The sequence below is a fragment of the Hemiscyllium ocellatum genome, chromosome 16 (genome assembly GCF_020745735.1).
Source record: "Hemiscyllium ocellatum isolate sHemOce1 chromosome 16, sHemOce1.pat.X.cur, whole genome shotgun sequence".
NCBI classification, from domain to species: domain Eukaryota; kingdom Metazoa; phylum Chordata; class Chondrichthyes; order Orectolobiformes; family Hemiscylliidae; genus Hemiscyllium; species Hemiscyllium ocellatum.
This window is the reverse complement of record NC_083416.1, coordinates 78,752,542-78,777,579: the sequence shown is the minus strand read 5'-3', so window position 1 is coordinate 78,777,579 and position 25,038 is coordinate 78,752,542. Positions and strand designations below refer to the sequence as shown.

Genomic DNA, 25,038 nt, shown 5'->3' with positions numbered 1-25,038 from the left:
GAATGACCTTGTACGATAAGGTTAATTAGAAATGGGGCAAGACACAATGTATCTGGAAACGGAGTAATCTAGTTTCAATGATGCTAATTGGAAAACGCTTAAAGGATGAATGTCCTGATTCTCGATAGGATGCAACATCCTGACAGTATCAATGGGTCAGGAGATTCTTGCCTTCTTCGCAGGATAGGTGGGTACGGTGCTCCCATTGTTCCTGTCCTGGGAGCAGGGTCCTTTGGTGCTTCTCTGTCTGACCTTTCTTTTGTGTGGCTTTGGTATTGCTTTGTTATAAGCCTGCCCTCAGGGCTTTGGGACAGCTGTGTTGACCGGGTATTGTTAGTGTGTTTTGGGAAGTGTATTCCCTTGTCTGTGAGTGCTGTCTGGTTTCACTCGTCAGCCTGCTTGGTCTCATCTGAGGCATTCTGGGTGTTTTTGGTATAGTTTAGCCAAGTTTGCTTTCCTAGGTTTTGTGTGGGCCTATTATGGGTAGGCAGGGTGGCAGATCTTTTCCCACGACATCCCTTGACACTATGGGCAATTTAGCACAGTCAATCCACCTAACCTGCAATCTGTGTACCTATGCAGGTAGTTACATGTAAAAAGATATTTGGACAAGTACGTGAATAGGAAAGGTTTAGAGGGATATAGGCCAAGTGCAGGCAAATGGGAAGAGTTCTGTTTGGGAAACTTGGTCAGTAGGGACAGGTTAGACCAAAGGGTCTGTTTCTGTGCTGTATGACTATGTTTTTATAAGCCCGGCTGGGCAAGGACAGCATATTATCTCATCTACAGTATATGTTAGTGACTGAGATAAGTTTTGACAACAGTTGACGATGGTTTCCTGGTCACCAATGCACAGCCTAGCTTTCAATTCCAAACTTGATCACAGAATTTAAGTTTCACTAGCTGCCATCTAGGCCAGACCAGGTAAGGATGGCAGATTTCCACATTAATAAACCAGGTCAATTTTCACAACAACTGGCAATAATTTCATGGTCACCTTTACTAGATTTTAAATCCAGATTCTGTTCCAAAGTTACCACTACACCACCATCTCTATTATTTTGCATAGCACATCATTCCCAATTTTAAAATTATCCACAGGTTCAAACCTTATTTACCAGCTTTCGTTTATATCCTTTAACACTCTTCTCAACAAAAACCTGTCAAGCAAAATGTCAAAAAATTCCACCCCCAGGTTCCAGCTTTCTGGAGCGGGGTAACAGTTTCACCATGTGTGCTGACTTAACCCCTAATGATTTGACTTTAATTTTAATCTTTTGTAGGATTCCCCTAGTACACAAAATACATGGTCATGGACATAATCCAATGCAAATCAACAAATACGTTATTATCATAGAATCTCTACAATGCCAGGCTATTCAGCCCATCAAGTCCACACCGACCTTCAGAACAGCATACCACACAGATGCAGCCCCCTACCCTACCCTTGTAATCCTATATTTCCCATGGCTAACCCACCTAGCCTGCACATCCCTTGATAATATGGGCAATATGGCATGGTCAATCCATCTAACCTAACACATCCATGGACTGTGAGGAAACCCATGCAGACACCAGGAGGAAGTGCAAACTCCACACAGGTATTCACCTGAGGGTGGAATCAAATCCAGGTCGCTGGCACTGTGAGGCAGCAGTGCTAACCACTGAGCCACTGTGTCACCCCCTTTACTGTGCACTTAAATGAAAAGGACCCGGCAGCAGATCCATGAGTAACTGCTCTTTGGAAAGAAAGATTTACAAGGCTTTCGGATGAATTGGCCAGCTGTGCACAGACATCACGGACTTTGTTCAGTGCTGCCCCTTTCTACAGTCTGATATTAATTTTTGCACCGAAGGCTAACACAAATCTTATCCCTGGAGGACCCCCAATCTAAAACACATCATGGTTTTATTTAATATCCAGAGGTGGTTGTCTGCACAACTGAACATTTCTTTCTGTGACTCAGGGACAGTGAGGACTGCAGATGCTGGAGATCAGAGTCGAGAGTGTAGTGCTGGAAAAGTACAGCAGGTCAGGCTGTGTCCAAGGAGCAGGTGACTTGATGTTTTGGGCATACGCCTCAGGAAGGGCTTCATCAGGAATTCTGATGAAGGGCTTTTGCCTGAAACATCGATTCTCCTGCTCCTCGGATGCTGCCTGACCTGCTGTGCTTTTCCAGCGCCACACTCTTCGATTCTGAACATTTCTTCCCCTCAATCACCTATGATATTTTTTCCCCACCTATTAACCACCTGCTAATTACCACTGTTGTCCAACTGATTCATTTAAATTCAAAGCCCATTAAGAACAATGAAGAGCAACGGTGAGGGAGAGGTAAAGAGAGGGGAAGAATGCAAAAATCAAAATGTAACTGTAAATACTCTCTACCCCCAGTGATGCCTGCCTAAAGGCCTCAAGGGTATTAGTGGATACCACATGCACCCTTTCCAAAGGCACCCAGGCATGAATGTAACTGAAAAAGAGGTTGATGTAGTTTATTAAGATACTACGCACCAGTTTAGAGAGCTCTGATGACCATGTGTTGGTTGTAATGATCTTGTTCTCTGGGACCCAGTGCTCATAGATACTTTTGAGGGCCCGAATGGCCTTTTGCCCTTCAGGTGTCTCATCTCCACCAATCAAAACTCTGTCCGGATTTTTGAGATCTGCAATTGCTGTGCCTTCAGCCAGGAACTCCGGATTAGACAGCACCTGGAGATACCAGGATTCACACACAAATACGCTGAGCCACACTCAACTCTTACAGGTTTGAGCATTGTACAGGCGCTCTTCTACCAAGGACTAACAGTATCAGGTAATCACTCTCTTGATGACAAACCAAAGCTGGGTTTTACATCCAGAAAATTAGAATTCAAGGGAAAAGGTGTCCTGCCTCAGGTAACAAAACCCTGGTTAGGCCACACCTGGGGTGACGGTGAGCAGAGGGTTCTGTGCACCATACCCAAGGAACGATAAAGACAGAAAATACCGGAGAAACTTGGTAGTTTGTGGAAACACCGATATGACTCTCCTTCAGGTTCTGATATTACATTAAACCACAGACCCTGCCTGCCTCCTCTCTCAGTTGGCTATGAAAAATACATAGTGTTAATTTCAACGAGGGTAAGGAATTCTGCTCAGTTGCCTGATTCAATATTTATTCATTAACCAATAGCACTGCGAAAATAAACAGAGGAAAAGCAATTTACTTGATTGTTTAGCACATTATTGTAAAAGCAGGAAATATAGCAGTCAGTGATTGATGGTCACAGGCTGTTTGTAAAAATCATTAGTGATTTTGAAAGGTGATTTTCTTACGTCTGGACATTATAAATCAACCTATCCATAATTAAGACCTGGAGGTTCAGCTGCAGTTGGACATGAACTGAGCCATGACAGAGTGTCCCTGACACTCAGCGTGATACCAGTAACAAGATGCACTGCAGTAACTCACCACGGCCTCCTCCAACAGCATCTTCCAAACCTTTGACCTTCACGAACTGGAAGGTTAAGGGGAACAGATACATGGGAACACCACACCCTGCAAGTTCCCCCTCCAAACCACTCACCAACCTGACTTGGAAATACACCACTGTTCCTTTGCTGTTGCTGGATCAAATCCTGGAACTCCCTCCAGAACAGCATTGTTGGTGCTGCTACCCCGCCGACTGCAGCAATTCAAGGAGGCAGCTCACCAACACTTTCTCGAGAACAATTAGCGATGGGTGATAAACGCTGGGAAGTAAACAACACTAGCATCCCATGAATAAATAAAAGCAAAACGATGGACTCCTACCTGAAGATTTAGATTGGGTTTGGTGTTGGCATTGAATATCCTCCGGATGCTCTCTGCTGCCCTCACTGGCACTGTGCTTTTCTCCACCACTATTTTGACCCCGTTGCCCACCTCTGCTATCCGTCGGGCACAGGCCTCAATGTACTTCAGGTCTGCGGCACGACCCTTTCCGATCCCAAAGGTTTTGGTGGGCGTGTTCACCTATTTACAATCACCAAAGGAAGAGAGGAAGGTAATGGCATGATTCAGGTCTACAGGAGCGCCAGTGGGAGGTGGACTTACTCAGCCACCAGTTAGATCTCAGTCTCAATTCAGAGGTAAGATGTCAAGGCCTTGTAGAGGGTCCAAATGTGATTTATTAGGATCAGATGGGAATCTTTGGTTGTGTGGAGGGGGGGGAACAAAAAACAACTAGGGTTATCCTCCTCATAGCAGTGAAAGTCACAACAAATATTTAATAAAGGTGTTCAAAAGTGTGGAGCATTTTGTAGAGTAAACAGAATTGCAGAGTGACTTACAACACACAAGGCTGCCATTCAACACAACAAGTTAGTGCTGGCTCCTTGCGATGTAATCCAGCAAGTCCCACTCACACACCCAATGCCTTCACCCTCACTGTAGATTTCCTTCAAAGGCTCATTAAATTCCCTTCTGAAACCATTGGGCATCTTCCCTTACACTACCTGATCAGGCAATGGATTCCAGGGCATTCACTGTAGAGAAAAGTTCTTCCTGCTGGAAGGATGTGGAGGCTTTAGAGACGGTATAGAAGAAGGTTACCAGGATGCTGCCTGGATTAGAGGGAATGAGCTATAAGGAGAGGCTGGAAAAACTCAGGTTGTTTTCTCTGGAGTGGCAGAGGCTGAGGCGAGACTCGATAAAAGTCAATAAAATTGTGAGATACATAGATAGAGTTGACGGTCAAAGTTTTTCTCCTCCTGTAGAGTTGAAATGTCTAATACTAGAGGGCATGCATTTAAAAGGTGAGAAGAGGTAAGCTCAAAAGGAGACATGACGGGCAATTTTTTTTTAAACCTAGAGAGTGGTAGGTGTCCAGAACACACTGCCAGGGCTATTGGTGGAGGCAGATATGTAAAGGGCGTTTAAGGGACTTTTAGATAAGCACAGGAATATGCGAGGAATGGAGGGGTATGGAGCAAGGGCAGGCAGAAGGGATTAGTTTAATTTGACGTCATGTTTGGCACAATGTAGGCCAAAGGGCCTGTTCCTGTGCTGTATTATTCAATGTTCTCTGGTGGAGGACAGAGAGCTAAAAGAAGGATATGCTGAAGCAAACAAACAGTGTAGAATGTTACGCTCTTTTTAAAAGAGCTGGGAACTAGGTGTTCTATGAATATATCTCACATTTACTGCTGCTTCTTACACAAGGCCCAAGTCAGAGTATATCAATCTCCCTGTCTCATGGAGGGACGCAGGTGCCACATGCAACAGAGCTCCACTGTGACAGTCTTTCACAAAAGCACTGATTATTTCTACCTTAAGGGAACAAGGAGACTTCCCTTGACAGGATTCCAGAACAAACGTGCAAGCAAGTTTCAGCGTCCTGAGTTATTAAGAAGAGATGGAACAGGAAGGTCTGAAACTCACTCACTCAATCAGGAGATGGAAAGACACCCCAAGAGAAACAGTAAATCTCGGGTTGTTAAGCCTGCTCACCGAAATAAAGATCAGGTCAGCTTCCTTAATCGCACTGTCAATGTCAGTAGAGAAGAAGAGATTCTGCCCACGACAAGACTCCACCACTTCCTGAAGACCTGGCTGTGTGTAAAATTGGAAAAAGATATATATTGGTTCACAACATTAAAAAAAAACATGGGTTATTCTTATATAAACAACCAAAACATTTCATGTCCCCCAGTATATTGGTATATCCATAGCCCCAATGAAATTCAGGTGATGGGTGTTCTGTGTCTGAAAGATGCTAGCATTGGGTCCTCAGACCTTGGACCCATAGATCCAAACATTCAACACAGCTCGGAGCTTCCTGAACTCTCATCTGGATCTGACGGAGACTCACTAATAAAGATCGGCTGCTGAGATTAGTTAATAACATGCACTGCTATCATCATTCATTCACCAGGACAGTGAAAGGCAAACTGGATGAACCTTAGTCTTTGCTCATCCAACAATTCTTCCCGATAACTGAACCACATAAAACAGATGGTACCAATCTGCACTGAACGAATGAATTTTTAACAGCATCAATGGATAGGAGAGGGTTAATGGAAACGGAGAGTGGAAAGTAACTCCACAATTGTTGAATCACTACAATGTGGAAGCTGGCCATTGGCCCATCAAGTCTATACTTACCCGCTGAAAGAAATCCCACCCAGAGCAAACCCCTACCCCTGTAGCCCTGCATTTCCCATGGTTAATCCACCTAACCCATACATCCCTTGACACTTTGGGCAATTTCCCACTGCCAATACACCTAACCTACACATTTTTCGACTGTGGGAGGAAACCAGAGCACCCGGAGGAAAACATGCAGGCACGAGGAGAATGTGCAAACTCCACACAGTCGTCTGAGGGTGGAATTGAACCCCGGTTCTTGGTGCTGGGATGCAGCAGTGCTAACTACTTGAACTCTTGATTATTTCAGCTCAAGTTCCAAACAGAGCCTGAAAATACCAAACCCTCAGCATCCACACATACAGCCCCGCTCACTGGCAGAGTGCAGGACCCGGAGTTGCTGTGATACATTATACAACGACATTTACACACCATCAGTCAGACAAGTTATCAGAAGGGAGTTCAGAAATGGGGAATTTGATCTAAGATCAAGCCCAGATACCTGATCAGCTAACAACGCTGTGGCAGATTGTACATGATACTGATGAGAGGGACAACAATCGTAGGGTCACAGTACGTCAGACAGACCTGTCTCTCAGCATCTACAGTACCCATTTGGCAATCTGGCAGTAGGGTCTCATTTCAGTGAGAGATGACTGCCTTTACAACCTCTGGTTAGTCGTCTTCATTGAGCAAGTCCATTGTTTATTCATCATAACTCCCCGGTTGAACCTGCCAATGAGTACATGCAATGCTTTATTGCAGAGGAAGAAACTAAACATTAACAGTTTATTCAGCCTACAGATCCATGCTGACAATTTTGCTCTTTATCTGTCTCTGTCCACTCTCCCAAACCCTACTTCTTCTCAGCCCATGAATACATCTTCATATTCCTTGCTCTCATTAATTTCCCTAGCTTCCCCTGAAATATATCCTTGCAATTCATCCAGCATTTTTTTCCCTCTGATTTACCAGAGAACATTATCTGTGATTCAGTGGGTAGCACTCTCCCTTCCCAAGTAAGATGACATGTGGACTCAAGTTCCACTCCAGAGGCGTTGGTAACATCATTTTGTTAAGTGCCCTGGTGCCAGTGCTGATCAGTGTAACATCAATGCACATTGGCTTCTCTGGAGAGGTCATCTTATAAATGAGATAAGAAAGAGTCCTCATCTCAAAAGAACAGCTGGAAGTTCTCTCTGTGTCCTGATCCAACGTTTATCACCAAAACAGATTATCCAGTCACTCATCGTAGTTAAGGTTACTTATCGTAGACTGTTAATGTTTGGTTCCTTCCCCTAGAATAAAACATTGCCTGTACTCATTGGCAGGTTCAACTGGGGAGTTATGAATAAATAGTGGATTTGCTCAGTGAAAATTAGTAATTAGAGGTTATAAGGCAGCTGTCTCTCACTGAAATGAGACCCCACTGCCAGATTGCCAAATGGGTGGAGCAGATGCCGAGAGACAGGTCTGTCTGATGTACTGTGACCCTACAATTGATGTCCCTCTCATCAATATCATGTACAATTTGCCACAGTGTTGTGGTATCTTATTGCATACAAATTAACGACTGCATTACTAGAGTGACTACACTTCAAAAGTACCTCAGTCATTGGACTGTTTGGAGATCAGAAATGCAAGCCTGCCTTTTAATAGGGGGTCATGCCCAGGTTGTGTGTTCCAATGTTAGTTTTCAGATCTTGATAAAACCACAAACTTGTTAGCAATTGTAAAACTTTTGTCACAACTTAACTGTGAAGCACAAACTCATAATTGTGTCCCATTGGTCCAACACTAAACACGTTACATACAAATTAAAATCCCAATGAGACAACTAACTTTAAACAAGAAAAGTCAAAAGATTCCCAATTTATACAACTTAAACAACACTCTTTCAAATCAAAATATGCACCCTTGATCACCGTTCAGACGAACAAAAGACACTAATTTGACACAAATACAGTAGATAGGAAACAGCATAGAACATAGTACTTAAACAGAGCAAACAAAATTCCAGAAGTATAGAACACAAGATGAAAAGTTATTCCTCACCAACTTCTTAATTTTTGCCAAGATAAAATACTGTAGTCTGTAAGGGGATGGCTTTTGTTCAGGTTCAGTGGTTCATCCAGTGAGCGTGGGACTTTTTGTGCATGAATAGCTTTCTCAGGTTTTCTGTCTTCTTCTGCACATGAGGGGGGTATGGGGAATGGGAGAGATGCTTTCAGTCTGCAGGCTCTGAATATTTTTCAATCTCTACTGTTCTTCGCACTTATAATCAAAGGGCTATTGCCAGGCAGAAGTTCCGGATTTCACTATACTCTTAACTAGGGTTGTTCATTCTCAAAATCCCCCTCTTACTGCCTCCAAAAAGCAACATTGTACAAGGTTTGAACTCTGTAATACAACACTTACTTTCCTGGTATTCCAGTTCTAGTAGTCCAATCTCTACTTACATGTAGAATAAAAAAAAAGAGAAATGCGGTCTCTTATATACTATATGATGGTAAGGCTACAGCGCAGCATGCTCCAAGTATACAGTCCAATTTCTCAACAGAACACTAACACATGACTACGAAGGTCATAGTGACACCATAGCTTACCTCAGCCTCATCGACATATTCATAAAATGCCTATTTCTACAGACAGGAATTGAAACTAAGATTTATGGAAACAGTGATAAAGTTGAGTGAACGATCTTAAAAATAAAATCACATTAGCTGCCTTGAAGTGGTGTATATAAAACTGCAGGGTCAGTCAAGGCTGGTCTGTTAAGTATAACTCATCCCAGAGATCAGTCCAGGGAATTTTTTTTAAAACTCTCTCTCTCTCGAGAGTTCTCTCGATGGGCTGAATGGCTTTACTTCCACTGCTATGTCTTATGGTCTTAAAACTGTACACAACACTCTCGAGTACTGTGTGCAGTTCTGGTCGCCCTGATATAGGAAGTACATTATTAAACTGGAGAGGATTCAGAAGAGATTTACCAGGATGTTGCCGGGAATGGAGGGCTTGAGAAATAAAAATAAAATAACTGGAAAGGCTGGGACTTTTTTCACTGCAGTGAAGGTTGACGCAGGAGTGACCTTACTGCGGTTTATAAATTCATGAGGGGCATAGGCAAGGTGAATGACAAAGATATTTTCCCCAGGGTGGGGCTGTTCAAAACTAAAGTTGAGAGAGAAAGGAAATGAGGGGCAACTTTTCTTTTTAAACAGAGTGGTTCATGTGTGGAATGAACTGTCCGAGAATGTGGTAGACGCAGGTACAGTTCCAATGTTTAAAAGGCATTTGGATAAGTAAATGAATAGGAAAGGTTTGGAGGGATATGAACCAAACACAGACAGGTGGACTAGTTTTGTTTGGGAACATGATTGGCATGGATTGGTTACACTGAAGGATCTGTTTCCGTGCTGTATGACTTGACGTGGCCTCACCAGCACACTGACTGTAAGTGGTGTTGCCATCTACCATTGTACTTCAGGCGGTAGTGATCACACCTTTGGGAGGACAATCCAAGGAGGATTGGCATGTTGCTGCAGTGCAACTTGTATTTGTTTAGAGAATGTCTTTTCCACAGAAAAAATTCTGAAGGTGTTTTGCAGGAGCTGGATCTGTGGAAAAAAAACAGAACACCAAGTGAAAAGGAAAACAGATTAGTTCAGGTGTCCAAACTTTAGTTATTTAGAGGGCTGTTAACAGAAGAGAGATGGGGGGGGGCGGGGTGTAACTTCAGAGGGCAGGAAATTGCAGAGCTTTTGGGTAATGACTGCTAGAAGCACAATGACAATGTGGGGACAAGGGAGTGGAGGATGGGCATTAGGCCTGACAGAACACAAACAAATTGAAAGTTGATGCAAAATGAAGCTGAGTTTAAGCACAGAGATAGGAACTCACAGGAAGAGTTTAACAGCAGTTCAAAAAAAAGAGCAAGGACTTTAAATCGTTGCTAGCTGTAAAATCCAAGTTGAGGAAGAGGCTATTTATTGAGAAATCAAAGTTCGCAACTCTCAGCTGGAACAACTAAAGTTCACCAAACAGACTAGATAGAACTGGCAGAGTGGTTAACTCAGATAGGATTAGCCTTGCAAATAAACCGTGTGAAAGACTGGATCACGAGTGGAAACTCCGGTCAAAAGATCAATTTTACCAGAAACTAACTGCAAATTAATTCATGAAGCATGTGGTAGACATTAGAAGCAGATTCCATCAAGGATGAACACACCGAAGACTACACTAATAAAACAAGGTACAACATTAAACAATTAAAGTGTATAAAAAGGACAAATTGAGATTTAAAACAAAAAGGATAGAAACTGAAAGAAAGGAAGTAGTCAAACCAACAGATGATGCGATTTAAAAAAAAAATTCACTTGTGGAAAGTGGGCAACACTGGCTGGACCAGCATGTATTGTACTTACCTAGTTGCCCCTTGAGAAGGTGGGGGTGAGTTGCCTTCTTGAACCACTGCAGTCTTTGTCTGTAGGTAAACCCACAATGCCTTTTGGAGGGAATTCCAGGATTTCAGCCCAACGACAATAAAGAATCGACGATGATGATGTATTTCCAAGACACAATGGTGAGGGGTTGGAAGGGGCTTGCAACTGCTGTCTAAACAGCCGTGGTGAATAGCAACCGTTTTCTAGATGGTTGATACTGCTGCTATTGTGCATCAGTGGTGAGTGGAGAGGATGTTCGTAGATGGAGGTGGTGGTGAATTCAACAATGGAATGCCATTGAATGCTAAGAAATTATGGTTACCCAATCTCTTGTTGGAGATGTTGTTGTTTGGCATTTCCATGATGTGCATGTTACTTGCCATGCAGCATCCCAAACCTGGATATTGTCCAAGTTTTGTTGAATTTGGATATGGACTGCTTCCGTTTCTGTGGAGATGCAAATTGTGCTGAACATTGCGCAATAATCAATGAACATCCCCACTTCGGGCCCAATGATAGAGGGAAGGTCATTAATGAAGTAGCTGAAGATGGTTGGCCCGAGGACACTACCCTGAGGAACTCCTGCAGAGATATCCTGAAGCTGAGATGACTGACCTCCAAACATCTTCCTTTGTGCCAACTATGACTCCACCCAGTGGCCAGCTTGCCCCCTGATATCCATTGATTCCAGTTTTGCTCAGGCTCTTTGATGTCACACTTGGTCGGATGTAGCCTGATGTCAAAGGCGATCACTGTCACCTCAGGGGAACCTTATGGATACAGCAAATTTCCACAAATGACCAAAGATTGTGACCAGATAATCAACTTCAGTGATGTTGGCTGAGGAATGCAATTTGACCAGAACACCAGGGAGAAACCCCCACTGTTGTTCTTCAAATTGTGATTTTACGCCAATCTGAGGGACCCAATAACGATGGCATCTCCAGCAGTGTGGCACTTAACCAACAACCACCTGACTCAGAGAGGTAGATGCTACTCTGGGCCAAGTTAAACAATTACACAACTTACAGGATTGGCATCATCTCCCAGTTAAGGAAGAAATGTCCACTTTCAAGATGATGGGAAAGGCACAGATCTCGTGAGCTCTTGGTATTTGCCACAAGAGTAAATCAGAAAAACATCACATCCTGCTGAGTTACATTCAGTCCCCGCAGACCATACACTGGCTTTGCATAATTCTTGCCCATTTGGAAGATACTTAGATGCAGGTGGTGTTGTTGTTGAATTAAATGGCAGGAAAAAATGTTTTACAGAATCTAGAGTTAAATATTTAAACTAGAGGAAAGGAAACACCACGGGTTTATCGGGATTTGAAATTCATGGATTCAGGCATTGACAAAGCAGCAAAAAAGAAAAATGGCTCAAGAAGCAACTTTAATCAAGTGGGAATTGTGATTGAGAATAAATAGGAAGTCATAAAATCATTTTCCATGCATACCAACCAGATATCCTAAATTAATCTAGCCTCATTTGCCAGCATTTGGCCCATACCCCTCTAAACACTTTCTATTCATATACCTGCCCAGATACCTTTTAAATGTTCTATTTGTACCAGCCTCCATCACTGAAGATTATTTTGTTGGGGTTGAATCATAAGTTGGCCTTGCTGGGTATGTTAAAAGAAAATTAGAGATCAAATTCTCAGATTGCAATTCCCTTTCAAATCAAGCCTTCATAGCTTAACCACAAACATTTACAGATAATTTTACTACTGTTATTGTTCTAACCAAAAGGCACCAGATGAAACTACAAACAATTAGACAGAACGCTGCTTAACTCTACTTTCCTGTTCACTCTCTATACCCTAAGACTCTTACTAACAAGGGATTAACATCTACCTTGCTGATATACAATGCCCCTACCTTCACCGCTCTCTGGAAACTGGAATTTCACAGGCCAATGATCAAAGGGGAAAAATAATCCTCTTTATCTCATTGTTGTGAGAGGAAGTTAGTATTTAGGGCCTGTACTCGTTGAGGTTGAAAGAATCAGAAGACCACCATTCAATGAGATCGTGACTAGCATGATAATTTTCAGCACCAGTTTCCTGCATCATTGTAACCCTTGATTCCCTTACTATCTGAGCTTTGAATATACTTAACAATCCAGCCCTCGACAGCTCTCCGCAGCAAATAAATTTCACAGGATTACTACCCTCAGAGAAGAAATTCCTCACCTCTATCTTCAACGTGCAACCCCTTACTTTGACATTATCCCCTCTCATTTAAAAGGCCCCTTCATTGTAAACTGTGGCTTCTAGTTCTTATCTCTCCCAAAAGGGAAAACATCCTTTTAGAATCAATCTTGCATATTTCAATAAAAGCAACTTTCATTATTCTAAATTCTAATGGATACAAGGCTGAATCTATTGAACCTTCCTTTAATCACTGGAATCAGTCATGTGATCCTAGTCTGAACCGTTTCTAATCCAATTTTAATCTTTCTCAAGCAAAGTGACCAAAGTGTACAGTACAAGGCCGTAAGACATAGGAGAGGCAGGCCATTCAGTCCACCATTCAATGAGATCGTGACTAGCATGATAATTTTCAGCACCAGTTTCCTGCATCATTGTAACCCTTGATTCCCTTACTATCTGAGCTTTGAATATACTTAACAATCCAGCCCTCGACAGCTCTCCGCAGCAAATAATTTCACAGGATTACTACCCTCAGAGAAGAAATTCCTCACCTCTAGCTTCAACGTGCAACCCCTTACTTTGACATTATCCCCTCTGGTCCCAGACTCTCTCACAAGGAGAAACAACCTTTTGGTATCTACCCTTCCAGCTTCCCAAGAATCTTGTACATTGCAAGAAGGTCTTCTGATTCTTTCAACCTCAACGAGTACAGGCCCTAAATACTAACTTCCTCTCACAAGAAAATCCATCTACAACCGGGATTAGCTAGTCAATCTTCTCTAGACTGCTTCCAATAATGATAAAACCTTTTCCTGTTTGTAGTTATCCAGTTCTGGTCTGGCCTCACCATTGCCCTATAGAACTGCAGCTAGAAATCACTTCTGAACTCGAATCCTGTAAGTTGGGTTTCAGACAATCTGCCTGCTGCACCCATGCACTTACTTTCAGAAGCTGGTGCACAAGGACACCCCGGTCTCATTGAACATGCCTTTGTCTCAATCTACAGCCATTCAAATAATTACCTGCCACTCTAGTTTTGCTACCAAAGTGGACAACCTCACATTTATCCACATTACACTGCATCTGCCATGCATTGCCCACTCACTCAGCCTGTCCAAAATCAGACTGAAGGATCACTGCATCCTCCTCACAGCCGACCCTCCCACCCAGCTTTGTGTTATCTGCAAATTTTGAAATATTATGAAGTTCCTTTACCAAATCATTAACATAAGTCCTGATACAGATCCCTGCAATATCCCACTGCAATTCAGAAAAACACCCATTTATTCCTATTCATCGTTTCCTATCTGCTAAACAATTTTCTATCCATCTTATGACAGTATTGTGGGTTTAAGAAGTGTATTTTGTCTTTTTTTTGGACAGGTTGAGACAGAGGTGAGGAGTGGTCCTTCCAAGACAATAAAGTAAACAGTTTGTGAAGCCTTGGGTTTTTTTTAAAAGGTTGGAACAATAGAAGCAACCTGAATGGGTGGAGTCAGGCTCCCTCAGATTCAGGGTTTTTTGTTTAGCTTTCGGTAGTTTTTGGGGTTTTGAAGTTGCCTGTGGGAACTCTCTCTCTCTCTCTCTCTCTCTCTCTAGCATTTTCTCCTTGTTACAGCTATAAGTTTGGGTTCTCTTCTTGCTGCCAGAATCGCATGTGAGACAATCTATTTTACTGACTTTGCCTCTGCCAAGGGAGTGTTTATGAGATGGTACTATCTTGGAACAGTTGCTGTTTAGTAGTTAGATAATCTATTATTTTGTTAAGTTTTCCAATGGAGTTGCTATTCCAATGCTTTCTTTCTTTTCTGGAGGTAGGAATAAAGTGTGCTTTGCTTAAAACTGAGTAGTATGACCAATCAAATTACTTTTGGAACACAGTACCTTACATTTGCCTTTAAATAAGATAAGAGTTAGGGTCCAGACAATAGTCAGAAGTCATACAGCATGGAAACAGACCCTTTGGACTAATTAGTCCATGCAGACCATGTTCCCAAACTAAACTAGTCCCACTTGCCTGCATTTGGACCATATTATTCCTATTCATGTACTTTTCCAAAGCTATTTTAAAATGTAACTGTACTTGCATCCACCACTTTCTCTGGCAGTTTAGTCCACACACACAAATCACCCGCTGTGTCAAAAGTTGCCTCTCTTTGATATATTTGCAAGGGGTTTGGACTGGTTCATAACAATCTCAATACATTACCCATGCACTTTAAATTTTACTCATTAATCTCTGAGGTGTGACTTTGTCAAAAGTGCTCAGGAAGTCCAAATAAACCACATCCACCTGCTCCCCCAATCAACTCTACTAGTTACATCCTTGAAGGATTCCAATAGAACGATACCAAATGGTTCCCTTTTGTAAATCCATGCTGACTGTGTCTGCCTCTACCACTATTTTCTTTGCTGTAAAATCCTTGATAATGGACTCTGATATCTTCCCCATGGCTGATGTCAGACTCTGGTCTATAATTCCCTGCTTTCTCTCTGCCTCCCCTTTTAAATGTTGGGGTTACATTAGCTGCCCTCCAATCTGTAGGAACTGGTGCAGAGTCTAAAGAATTGTGGAAGTTGACCACTAACACATCTACTATTTCTAGGGCCATTTCCTGAAACACTCCAGGATATAGATTATCAGGCACTGAGGATTTAACAGCTTTCAATCCCATTAGCTTCTCCAATGCCATTTCTTTACTAATGCAGGTTTGCTTCCGTTCTTTCCCTTCACTAAACCCATCATTTCTGGTGCATTATTCACGTCCTCCTTTATGAAATCAGAAGTGAAGTATGAACTTAGTTTATCAGCAATTTCTCGTTCCCCATTAGAAACTCCCCCATTTCTGACTGTAAGAGACCTACATTGTTGAAAACTAATCTTTTTCTCTTTTTTGGAACTATCAAAAATTTTACTGTTAGTTCCTATGTTCCCTGTAAATGTATACCAACTCTTATTTTCCCCTTCTTAAAACAATCCCTTGTTCCTCCTTTGTTGGCTTCTACACCATTGTCAATTCTCAGGTCTATTGTCTTTTTCTTCCTAATTTGTATGTTTCTGTTGTGGTTCTGTTCGCCGAGCTGGAAATTTTTGTTGCAAACGTTTCGTCCCCTGGCTAGGCGACATCATCAGTGCTCTGGAGCCTCCTGCGAAGCGCTTCTTTGATGTTTCTTCCGGTATTTATAGTGGTCTGTCCTTGCCGCTTCGCAGGAGGCTCCAGAGCACTGATGATGTCGCCTAGCCAGGGGACGAAACGTTTGCAACAAAAACTTCCAGCTCGGCGAACAGAACCACAACAACGAGCACCCGAGCTACAAATCTTCGCACAAACCTTGTATGTTTCTGTTTGTATCTAATACTATCTCTAACTCTCCTTCTAAGTCATGGTTTGGCCATACTTTTCTTTACACTCTTGTATCAGGGAGGAATAAACAGTTTTTAGAGTTCTTTGAATGTTTGCTGTCACTTCTTTCAGCATCATCCACAAACGTAGCGATAGTCCACTCACTTCCATCATCCAAGTCATGGATATACACTGTAAATAATTGTGGTCCCAGTCCTGATTCCTATGGCACACTGCTAGCTATGAGTTGCAATCCTGAAATTCCTCCCTTCATCCCAACTCTATCTTCTATTACTTATTCAATCATCTATCCATGCTAATATATTGCCTCCAACACCATGCGTTCTTAAAAAGTAGTCTTATGCTTGGTAGTCTTTTGGAGATATATGGTATCTACTGCTTCTTCTTTATCTATCCTGCTTGTTACCTCCTCAAACGAACTCAAATAAATTTGACAGGCATTATTTGTCCTTCATTAATCCACATTGACTCTGCTCGATTATGTTATGTAATTCTAAATGCCCTGCTTTTACATTCATTACAATAGACTAACATTTTCCCAGTAACAGATTTAAGCTTACAGGTGTAGAGTGGTCTGTTTTGTGTGTCTCTCATCCTTTTTGAGTAAAGGTGTTACGTGAGCAGTTTTCCAACTGGGTGGCAGTTATATGGGCTGCATGGTGACGCAGTGGTTAGCACTGCTGTCTCACAGCACCAGGGTCCCAGGTTCAATTCCAACCTCGGGCGAGTGTCTGTGGGTGGATTGGCCATGTTAAATCACCCATGTTAGGTGCATTACTCAGAGCAGGGTGGGTTGGTGTGGACTTGTTGGGAATCTAATCTAACTCGAGGGCTTTTCCAGAATCTAAGGATTCCTGGAAAATTTCTACCAGTGTATTCACTAGATCAGGAGCTACTTCATTGAAATCGTGGGATGCACCCCCATCAGGTCCTGGATACTCTTCAATTTAGCCCCTCTCTTCCTCTCTATATTTTTAAATAAGCTCTTACTGTCCATTTTTAGATTACTTGCCAGTTTGCCCATATAATTTATTTTCTCCTTCTTTAACATTTGTTTTAAATTATACAGGAATGGGGCCACAAAAAGTGTTTTGAGATCTAGTGCACTGATTGATGTTTAAAGTTGTTTTCACTCAGGCATATTTGAACTTCGAAAGATTAGCATGTATACAAAGAACAAAGAACCTGACTATACAAAGAACAAAGAATCTGACAACACAGGCACGGGCCCTTCGGCCCTCCAAGTCTGCACCGATCCAGATCCTCTACCTAAACTTGTCGCCTATTTTCTAAAGATCTGTATCCCTCTGCTCCCTGCTCATTCATGTTTCTGTCTAGATACATCTTAGATAAAGCTATCGTTCTTGCCTCTACCACCTCCGCTGGCAACGTGTTCCAGGCACCCACTACCCTCTGTGTAAAGAACTTTTGACATGTCTCCCCTATACCTTTTCCCTCTCACCTTGCACTCGTGATTCCTAGTAATTGAGACCCCACTCTGGGAAAAAGCTTCTTGCTATCCATCCTGTCTATACCTCTAATGATTTTGTAGACCTCAATCAGGTCCCCCCTCAACCTCCATCTTTCTTATGAAAATAATCCTAATCTATTCAACCTCTTCATAGCTAGCACCCTCCATACCAGGCAAAATCCTGGTGAACCTCCTCTACACCCTCTCCAAAGCAACCACATCCTTTTGGTAATATGATGACCAGGACTGTAGGCAGCATTCTAAATGCGGCCGAACCAAAGTCCTGTACAACTGTAACATGACCTGCCAACTCTTGTACCCAATATCCCGTCCAGTGAAGAAAAGCATGCCATTTGCCTTCATGACAGTTCTGTTGACATGCATTGCCATCTTCAAGGAACAATGGACCTGAACACCCAGATCTCTCTATGCATCAATTTTCCCCAGGACTTTTCCATTTACTGCTGAAAATGTGTTGCTGGTTAAAGCACAGCAGGTTAGGCAGCATCCAAGGAACAGGAAATTCGACGTTTCGGGCATAAGCCCTTCATTAGAGGGAGGAAGAGAGCTTCTTCAAGGAAGGCATCCTTGCAAGAGGATTCGCAGTAAGTTAAAATCTTCGGGTAAAAAAATGAGGTCTGCAGATGCTGGAGATATGAAGGGCTTATGCCCGAAACGTCGAATTTCCTGTTCCTTGGATGCTGCCTAACCTGCTGTGCTTTAACCAGCAACACATTTTCAGCTGTGATCTCCAGCATCTGCAGACCTCATTTTTTACCCCTTTTCCATTTACTGTACAGTTTGCTCTTGAATTGGATCTTCCAAAATGCACCACCTCACATTTGCCCCAATTGAACCCCAACTGCCATTTCTCTGTCCAACTCTCCAATCTATCTATATTCTGCTGTATTCTCCGACAGTCCCCTTCACTATTTGCTACCCCACCAATCTTAGTGTCATCTGCAACTGATACCTTCCTCCAAATCATTTATGTATATCACAAACAACAGGGGTCCCAGCACGGATCCCTGTGGGACACCACTGGTCACAGGTCTCCATTTTAAGAAACTCCTTTCCGCTACTACTATGTGTCTCCTGTTGCCCAGCCAGTTCTCTATCCATCTGGCCAGTACACCCTGGACGCCACGTAACTTCACTTTCTCCATCAGCCTACCATGGAAACCTTATCAAATGCCTTACTAAAGTCCATGTATACAACATCCACAGCCCTTCTCCCAAGAATCAACTTTGTCACCTCCTCAAAGAATTCTATGAGGTTTGTAAGACATGACCTTCCCTGTACAAAAACCATGCTGCCCATTACTGATGACCTCATTTTCTTCCAAATGGGAATAGATCCTATCCCTCAGTATCTTCTCCAGCAGCTTCCCTACCACTGACATCAGGCTCACTGTTCTATAAATACCTGGATTATCCCTGCTAACCTTCTTAAACAAGGGGACAACATTAGCAATTCTCCAAACCTCCGGGACCACACTCGTGTTCAAGGCTGCTGCAAAGGTATCTGTTAAAGCCTCAGTTATTTCCTCTCCCACTTCCCTCAGTATCCTGGGGTAGATCCCATCCGGTCCTGGGGACCCGTCTACCTTAATGCCTTTGAGAATACCCAAAATGTCTTCCCTCCTTATGTCAACCTGACCTAGAGTACTCAAAGACCTATGCCTAACCTCAACATTTGTCATGTCCCTCTCGTTGGTGAATACTGATGAAAAGTAATCACTAAGAAACAACCACTTTCTGATTCCACACATAACTTTCCTCCTGTGTTCGTGAGTGGACCAACCCTTTCTCTCGTTACTCTCTTGCTGTTTATATATGAAAAAAAGCTTTGGGATTTCTTTAACCCTGTTTGCTAAAGATGTCTCATGACCCCTTTTAGCCCTCTTAATTCCTTGTTTCAGATTGGTCCTACATTCCCAGTATTCTTCCAAAGCTTCGTCTGTCTTCAGTAGCCGACTTTATGTACACTTGTTTTTTTCCTTCTAGGTGGTCTCACAATATCACCTATCATTCATGGTTTCCTAACCTTGCCATTTTGACTCCTCGTTTTCACAGGAACATACCTTTCCTGAACTCTAATCAACCTCTACAAGTGTCCCAATGATTGTATTATGGGAATGGCATAAGTTAATGGCATGACAATGATGATGGAACACTGACACCAGCCGTGACATGCAAATGAGACTCACTGAAGAGGATGGGATAATTTGTAATTGAGAGCTGCATTGCAGAGATCAGTAAATGTATGATCCTGTGTAACTAAATATTTGTTCAAACTCCCAGTTGTCAGATCATACTCACTCTCAGGTCTAGATGCAGCACACTAAGAGTTAAGACAGAACAGTCCAAAGATGCAGTCTCTCAGCAGCACAAGACAGAACCCCCAAGTCCCAAAACTCTCAGCAGCCTAACCCAGAAGGATCACCTCAGCATTAACAGATCAAATCAGCCATGACCTCTTATATCACTAGTTTTCTACAGATCCTGAATCAATTCCCACCATTCAGAGGACTGGATCCTGAACCGAGATTAAACTCACAAGAGCAAAATGTTAACAATGGGTTTATCTACAGAAGCATTACCGCTCCCACCTCAGTGACAGGAAGGGGGAGGGGTATACCTTAAACAGGAGGAGGGGGTGGAGTCAATGGAATCACCTCAAAGATAGGAAGCTGGTTGGAATTCCAGGCCTTAATCCGCTCGGCATTCAAATCCACCACAGTCACGGTGATCTCCTTGCACATTTGTGCAATGACACTGCACGTCGGGCCTCCAACATATCCTGCTCCGATGCAGCAAATCTTACTGACCTGGACCATTGTCTGAACCTAGTTTGAAAACAGCAAGAGAGAGAAAAAAAAGATGCTGATTCTCAGGAGGTAAACATAAACACAAACTACAGTACAGCATTGCAAATTCTTAGACACCCACCCATTCACACCACCTTCACACTAGGTGTGTTACATCCGAAACGTTGACTTCTCCACCTCCTGATGCTGCCTAGCTTGCTGTGATCTTCCAGCCTCCTGCCTGTCTATTACCAACAATATTGTAGGTCTACCAACAGCACATGGTCTGCAACAGTTCAAGAAAAGCAGCTCACTACCACCTTCCCAAAAGAAACTAGTGACAAGCAATAAATGCTGGCTCAGCCAATGACGTTGATATCCTGTGAATTAATGAATAATTTTAAAAAGTGTCAATAAGGTTTTTCCAGCTTACTGTGCCATGAACACTTCTGGTCTTCATATTATATAAAAGGATTAGATATTCTAGAGAAGATGCAAAAGATGATTTACAGGAAACAGAAGACCTAGACACCGTGGGCAGCACGGTGGGTGGGCGGCACAGTGGTTAGCACTGCTGTCTCACAGCGCCTGAGACCCGGGTTCAATTCCCAACTCAGGCGACTGACTGTGTGGAGTTTGCATGTTCTCCCTGTGTCTGCGTGGGTTTCCTCCGGGTGCTCCGGTTTCCTCCCACAGTCCAAAGATGTGCGGGTCAGGTGAATTGGCCATGCTAAATTGCCCGTAGTGTTAGGTATGGGGTAAATGTAGGGGTATGGGTGGGTTGCGCTTCGGCGGGTCGGTGTGGACTTGTTGGGCTGAAGGGCCTGTTTCCACACTGTAAGTAATCTAATCATTCAGGCTGGTTCTGATAGGATGCAGCAGTATTCATGCTACACAAATGCCACGGCAGAACTATCAGCAAAAGAGAGGACCTAACCATTTCCCCATCACCTTCAATGGTAATATCATCACTGAATCCCCCATTATCAATACCTGGGGATTGACCATTGACCAGAAACTGCGCTGGACCAACTACATAAATACGGTGGCCACAGGAGCAGAGCGGAAGCTAGGAATTCTGCAGTTTTATAAGCACAAATCAGGAATAGTCAGGGGGAAGAAAAATTCACTCTCCATCCAGTGTTTTAAATATTCTCTCCCTCCAACACCAGCACATGCCAGTTGGACTGAATGGCTGTTTGAGTTGTACCCTTGGTGTAACTGAAGATTGTATTCAGCCCAGAAGTGAACATGCAGCTAGTTAGTTATAAAATTCACATTACTGAAATGATGTACAAGACCATAAGATGTAGAAGCTCAAATAGGCTATTTGGTTCAGCAAGTTTGTTCCACCATCCAATGAGATGACGACTGATCGGATACCTATTGATTCCACTCTCCTGCCTTTTCTCCATAATCCTTGATTCCCTTCTGATTAAAAATCTATCTCAGCCTTGAATATACTTAATGACTGGCCTCAATAGCCCTCAGTGATAAACAATTCCAGAAACTCACTACATTCAAGGAAACAAACACCCTCCACGCTTCTCTCTTAACTGGACTTTCCCACAGGGGAAACGACCTTTCCACACTTACAGTCAAGTCCCTTAACAATTTTATGCTCTAATAAGGCTGCCCCTTATTCTTCTATATTCCAGTGTGTACAAGACTAACCTACTCAACTTTGCCTCATAGTAAAATCCCTCCATACCCAGGATCAGCCTAATGTACTATCCCCAAGTTCAGTGTATCTTTGATGAGGAGACCAAAACCTATTCAATTGTGATCTATAGTACCTTGTATATTTTAACATACTAAACAGTCAACTTATCAAATAACAGAATAAATGGCATTAGGGGGTTGAAATTTAGGTCTGGTATAGACTAGGGTTTTTTTGATTTGGGAAAGATTTGCATTTATATAAATCTGTGAATAATCTCAGAGCTCCCCAAAGCACTTTACAGATAATGGGCTGAATGGCCTCTTCAATTCTGAGATAATGAAGTATTTTAAATTTTCTAAATGGTCTAACTTGGAGTCACTCCCAGTTGGGAGTTTGGGAATGGGCAGATACTGACTGAAGCTCTCTCCACTTTGCCCTGAATACAGAGCTATTCTGAATCATAAAGTAGCCACGTTCACAACAGACAGTCCCTATCCAATCAAACTGCATAGATCAGTTTGAGCACTGGGGAAGGTGGGTGGTCAAAATCCTAGGCAGCCACACCCACTGCCAACATGAGAAATAACAGACTTCCATCATTTAAACCAGCTGTAGTATTGGACATGATTGAGTGGGCAGCACTCTCACCCCATGCCTGGGGGGGGTCAAGTTCTGACGTGTCAGTGCAGTGGTGAAGGAGTGCCACACTGTTAGCAGTGCCATCTTTTCCATGAAATATTGAACTAAGGTCCAAGAAGGAGAGTGTGGTTCCCCCTCACTGCCCAGGATGGGAATATTTGCACTCAATACGTAAAGGTTTCCCTTTCTGATTGCTGGATTGGCTGGACGGATATACGAAGACAGACCGGATCAGTCAGAACCACTTCACTGGAATTTTGAAGAATGAGGAGTCTCAGAAACCTACAAAATGCTTCTGGGACTATTCCTGGGTAAGGGAGAGTGAGGACTGCAGATGCTGGAGATCAGAGCTGAAAATGTGTTGCCGGAAAATTCCTGAAGAAGGGCTTATGCCCAAAACGTCGAATCTCCTGCTCCTTGGATGCTGCCTGACCTGCTGCACTTTTCCGGCAACACATTTTCAGCGCTATTCCTGGGTAAACATGGGAAGTATGTTCCTGATATCCAGAGAGTCCAGAATCAAAGGTAACAGTCTAAGGATACAGGATAGACCATTGAGGACTCAGATAGGAAGCACATTGGCTCAGTGGTTCACACTGCTGCCTCACCACTACATTCCTGAACTCTATGGGACAATTTAGCAAGGCCAATCCATCTAACCTGCACATCTTTGGATTGTGGGTGGAAACTAGGGCACCTGAAGGAAACGCACGTAGACACGGGAGTATTTGCAAACTCCACAGTTGCCCGAGGGTGGATTTGAACTCGGATCTCCGGTGCTGTGAGTCAGCAGTGTTAATCACTAAGCCATCACTGTGGAAAGAAAAAAAATTGAGTCCAGTGACGCCTCTTTAGAACAAGAGATTAGATTACTTACAGTGTGGAAACAGACCCTTCGGCCCAACAAGTCCACAGTGACCCACCAAAGCGCACCCGCCCAGACCCCATTCCCCTACACCTAACACTACGGACAATTTAGCATGGCCAATTCACCTAACCTGCACATCTTTGTGACTGTGGGAGGAAACCGGAGCATCCGGAGGAAACCCACGCAGACACAGGGAGAACGTGCAAACTCCACACGGTCACCTGAGGCGGGAATTGAACCCGAGTCTCTGGCGCTGTGAGGCAGCAGTGCTAACCACTACGCCACCGTGCCACCCTAAGGTCACTAAGCACAGATGCTGCCTGACCTGCTGAGTTTCTCTAGCAATTTCTGTTCCTGTTGTTAGACCAAGGTGTGATGGGAACAAAAACACAGTCTCTCAGATTTGAAATTAACAACTAATCTAGCTTCAACTGCCCTTTGTGGGACAGGGTGCCAAACCTCAACCAGCCTTTGTATGTAGAAGTGCTTCTTAATATCTGTCCTAAAGGATTTGAACCTAATTCTCAGACTGTGCCCCCTAGCTTTGGAATCCCAAACCAGTGGAAGTAGTTTATCTACCTTGTCTTTTCCTAGAAAGCAAAACTTGAAGTGTTTTAAAGACGCTGTGGATGATGAAACTGTTTTTGTCCCTCTCACCCAGAAACAGTGAGAGGCGATTTGAAGATGTTAGTAACTCGCCTCTACATTGGAGACACACCAGTTCCTTTATCACTACAGCTCATAGCTCGGGGGAGGAGCGAGGGAAACATCACAGATTGTGGGGGGGGGGAAGGGGTTGTCTGGGAGTTCGCTGGACTGGGGCAGCAGTTGGGAATTAACAAGAAGCAGAGCAGGCTACATACACAGACAGAGACTGAGTCACACAGAGACAGTAATGGAATAACTCCGCAAACCGCAGTGAGACTCCGGGGTGGGACCTCCAGCCATCCTGAAACTCCGCCAGTATTCCTTACACAGCATTGGAGGACAAATTTAAGGCAGATTTAAACGTGTGTACCCCCAGGAACTTTCCCTGTGCAAGCGAGAGCAGGAAAGGCACGGCGTGTGCAACACAGTGATAGAGATGTGCTCTGTCAATATTCCAGGATAGACACTTACCGAAAGGGCAATGATTGATTGGAAATTCACAGTCAGATGAAAGGCGGAGGGACAGACCCAGGAAGTAGCTGACGCCGGGTTAATTACTCGTTAATTTCCGAATGAAAGGGACCAGCAGAATCGCCCTGCTCCCGGTGCCCGGAGCCACGCAAGCGAGTGGAGCTCTCACCAGCGTCAGCTCGCAGGCGCCTGATGTAGAGACGGAGGGGGTGGCTACCACTGACTCCGCCTGCTTTGCCCAGCCGCCAGGTTCCTCCTCAGCTGGGTCCAGACATTCCGTTCGGCCCATCGCGTCCGTGCCCGCTCCTTGCAAGGGCTCTCCCCAAAGCCTTGCCCCTTTCCATTGCAAACCCCCAGGTTCCCTTTCTGCAACTTACACTGGAGTCTGCTCCC

General features: G+C 43.5%; 1 protein-coding gene across 3 annotated transcripts in view; it reads right to left on the bottom strand.

The window, feature by feature from the left end:
• LOC132823297 (UDP-glucose 6-dehydrogenase-like) overlaps window positions 1-24,804 on the bottom strand; it is a 42,470-nt gene extending 17,666 nt beyond the window's left edge. The window contains exons 1-5 of one of the 3 annotated variants that reach the window (XM_060836955.1): window positions 24,646-24,804; window positions 20,225-20,395; window positions 5,475-5,576; window positions 3,798-3,998; window positions 2,516-2,713 (exon numbers count right to left, since the gene is read on the bottom strand). In XM_060836955.1, coding sequence (XP_060692938.1) covers window positions 2,516-2,713; window positions 3,798-3,998; window positions 5,475-5,576; window positions 20,225-20,386 — 663 coding nt within the window. In that variant the 5' untranslated portion in view covers window positions 20,387-20,395; window positions 24,646-24,804. Of the gene's footprint in view, window positions 1-2,515; window positions 2,714-3,797; window positions 3,999-5,474; window positions 5,577-20,224; window positions 20,396-24,389; window positions 24,496-24,645 lie in introns of those variants that run through there. The other 2 variants (XM_060836958.1, XM_060836957.1) reach the window with 2 other exon arrangements.
• Window positions 24,805-25,038: the final 234 nt, after the last annotated feature.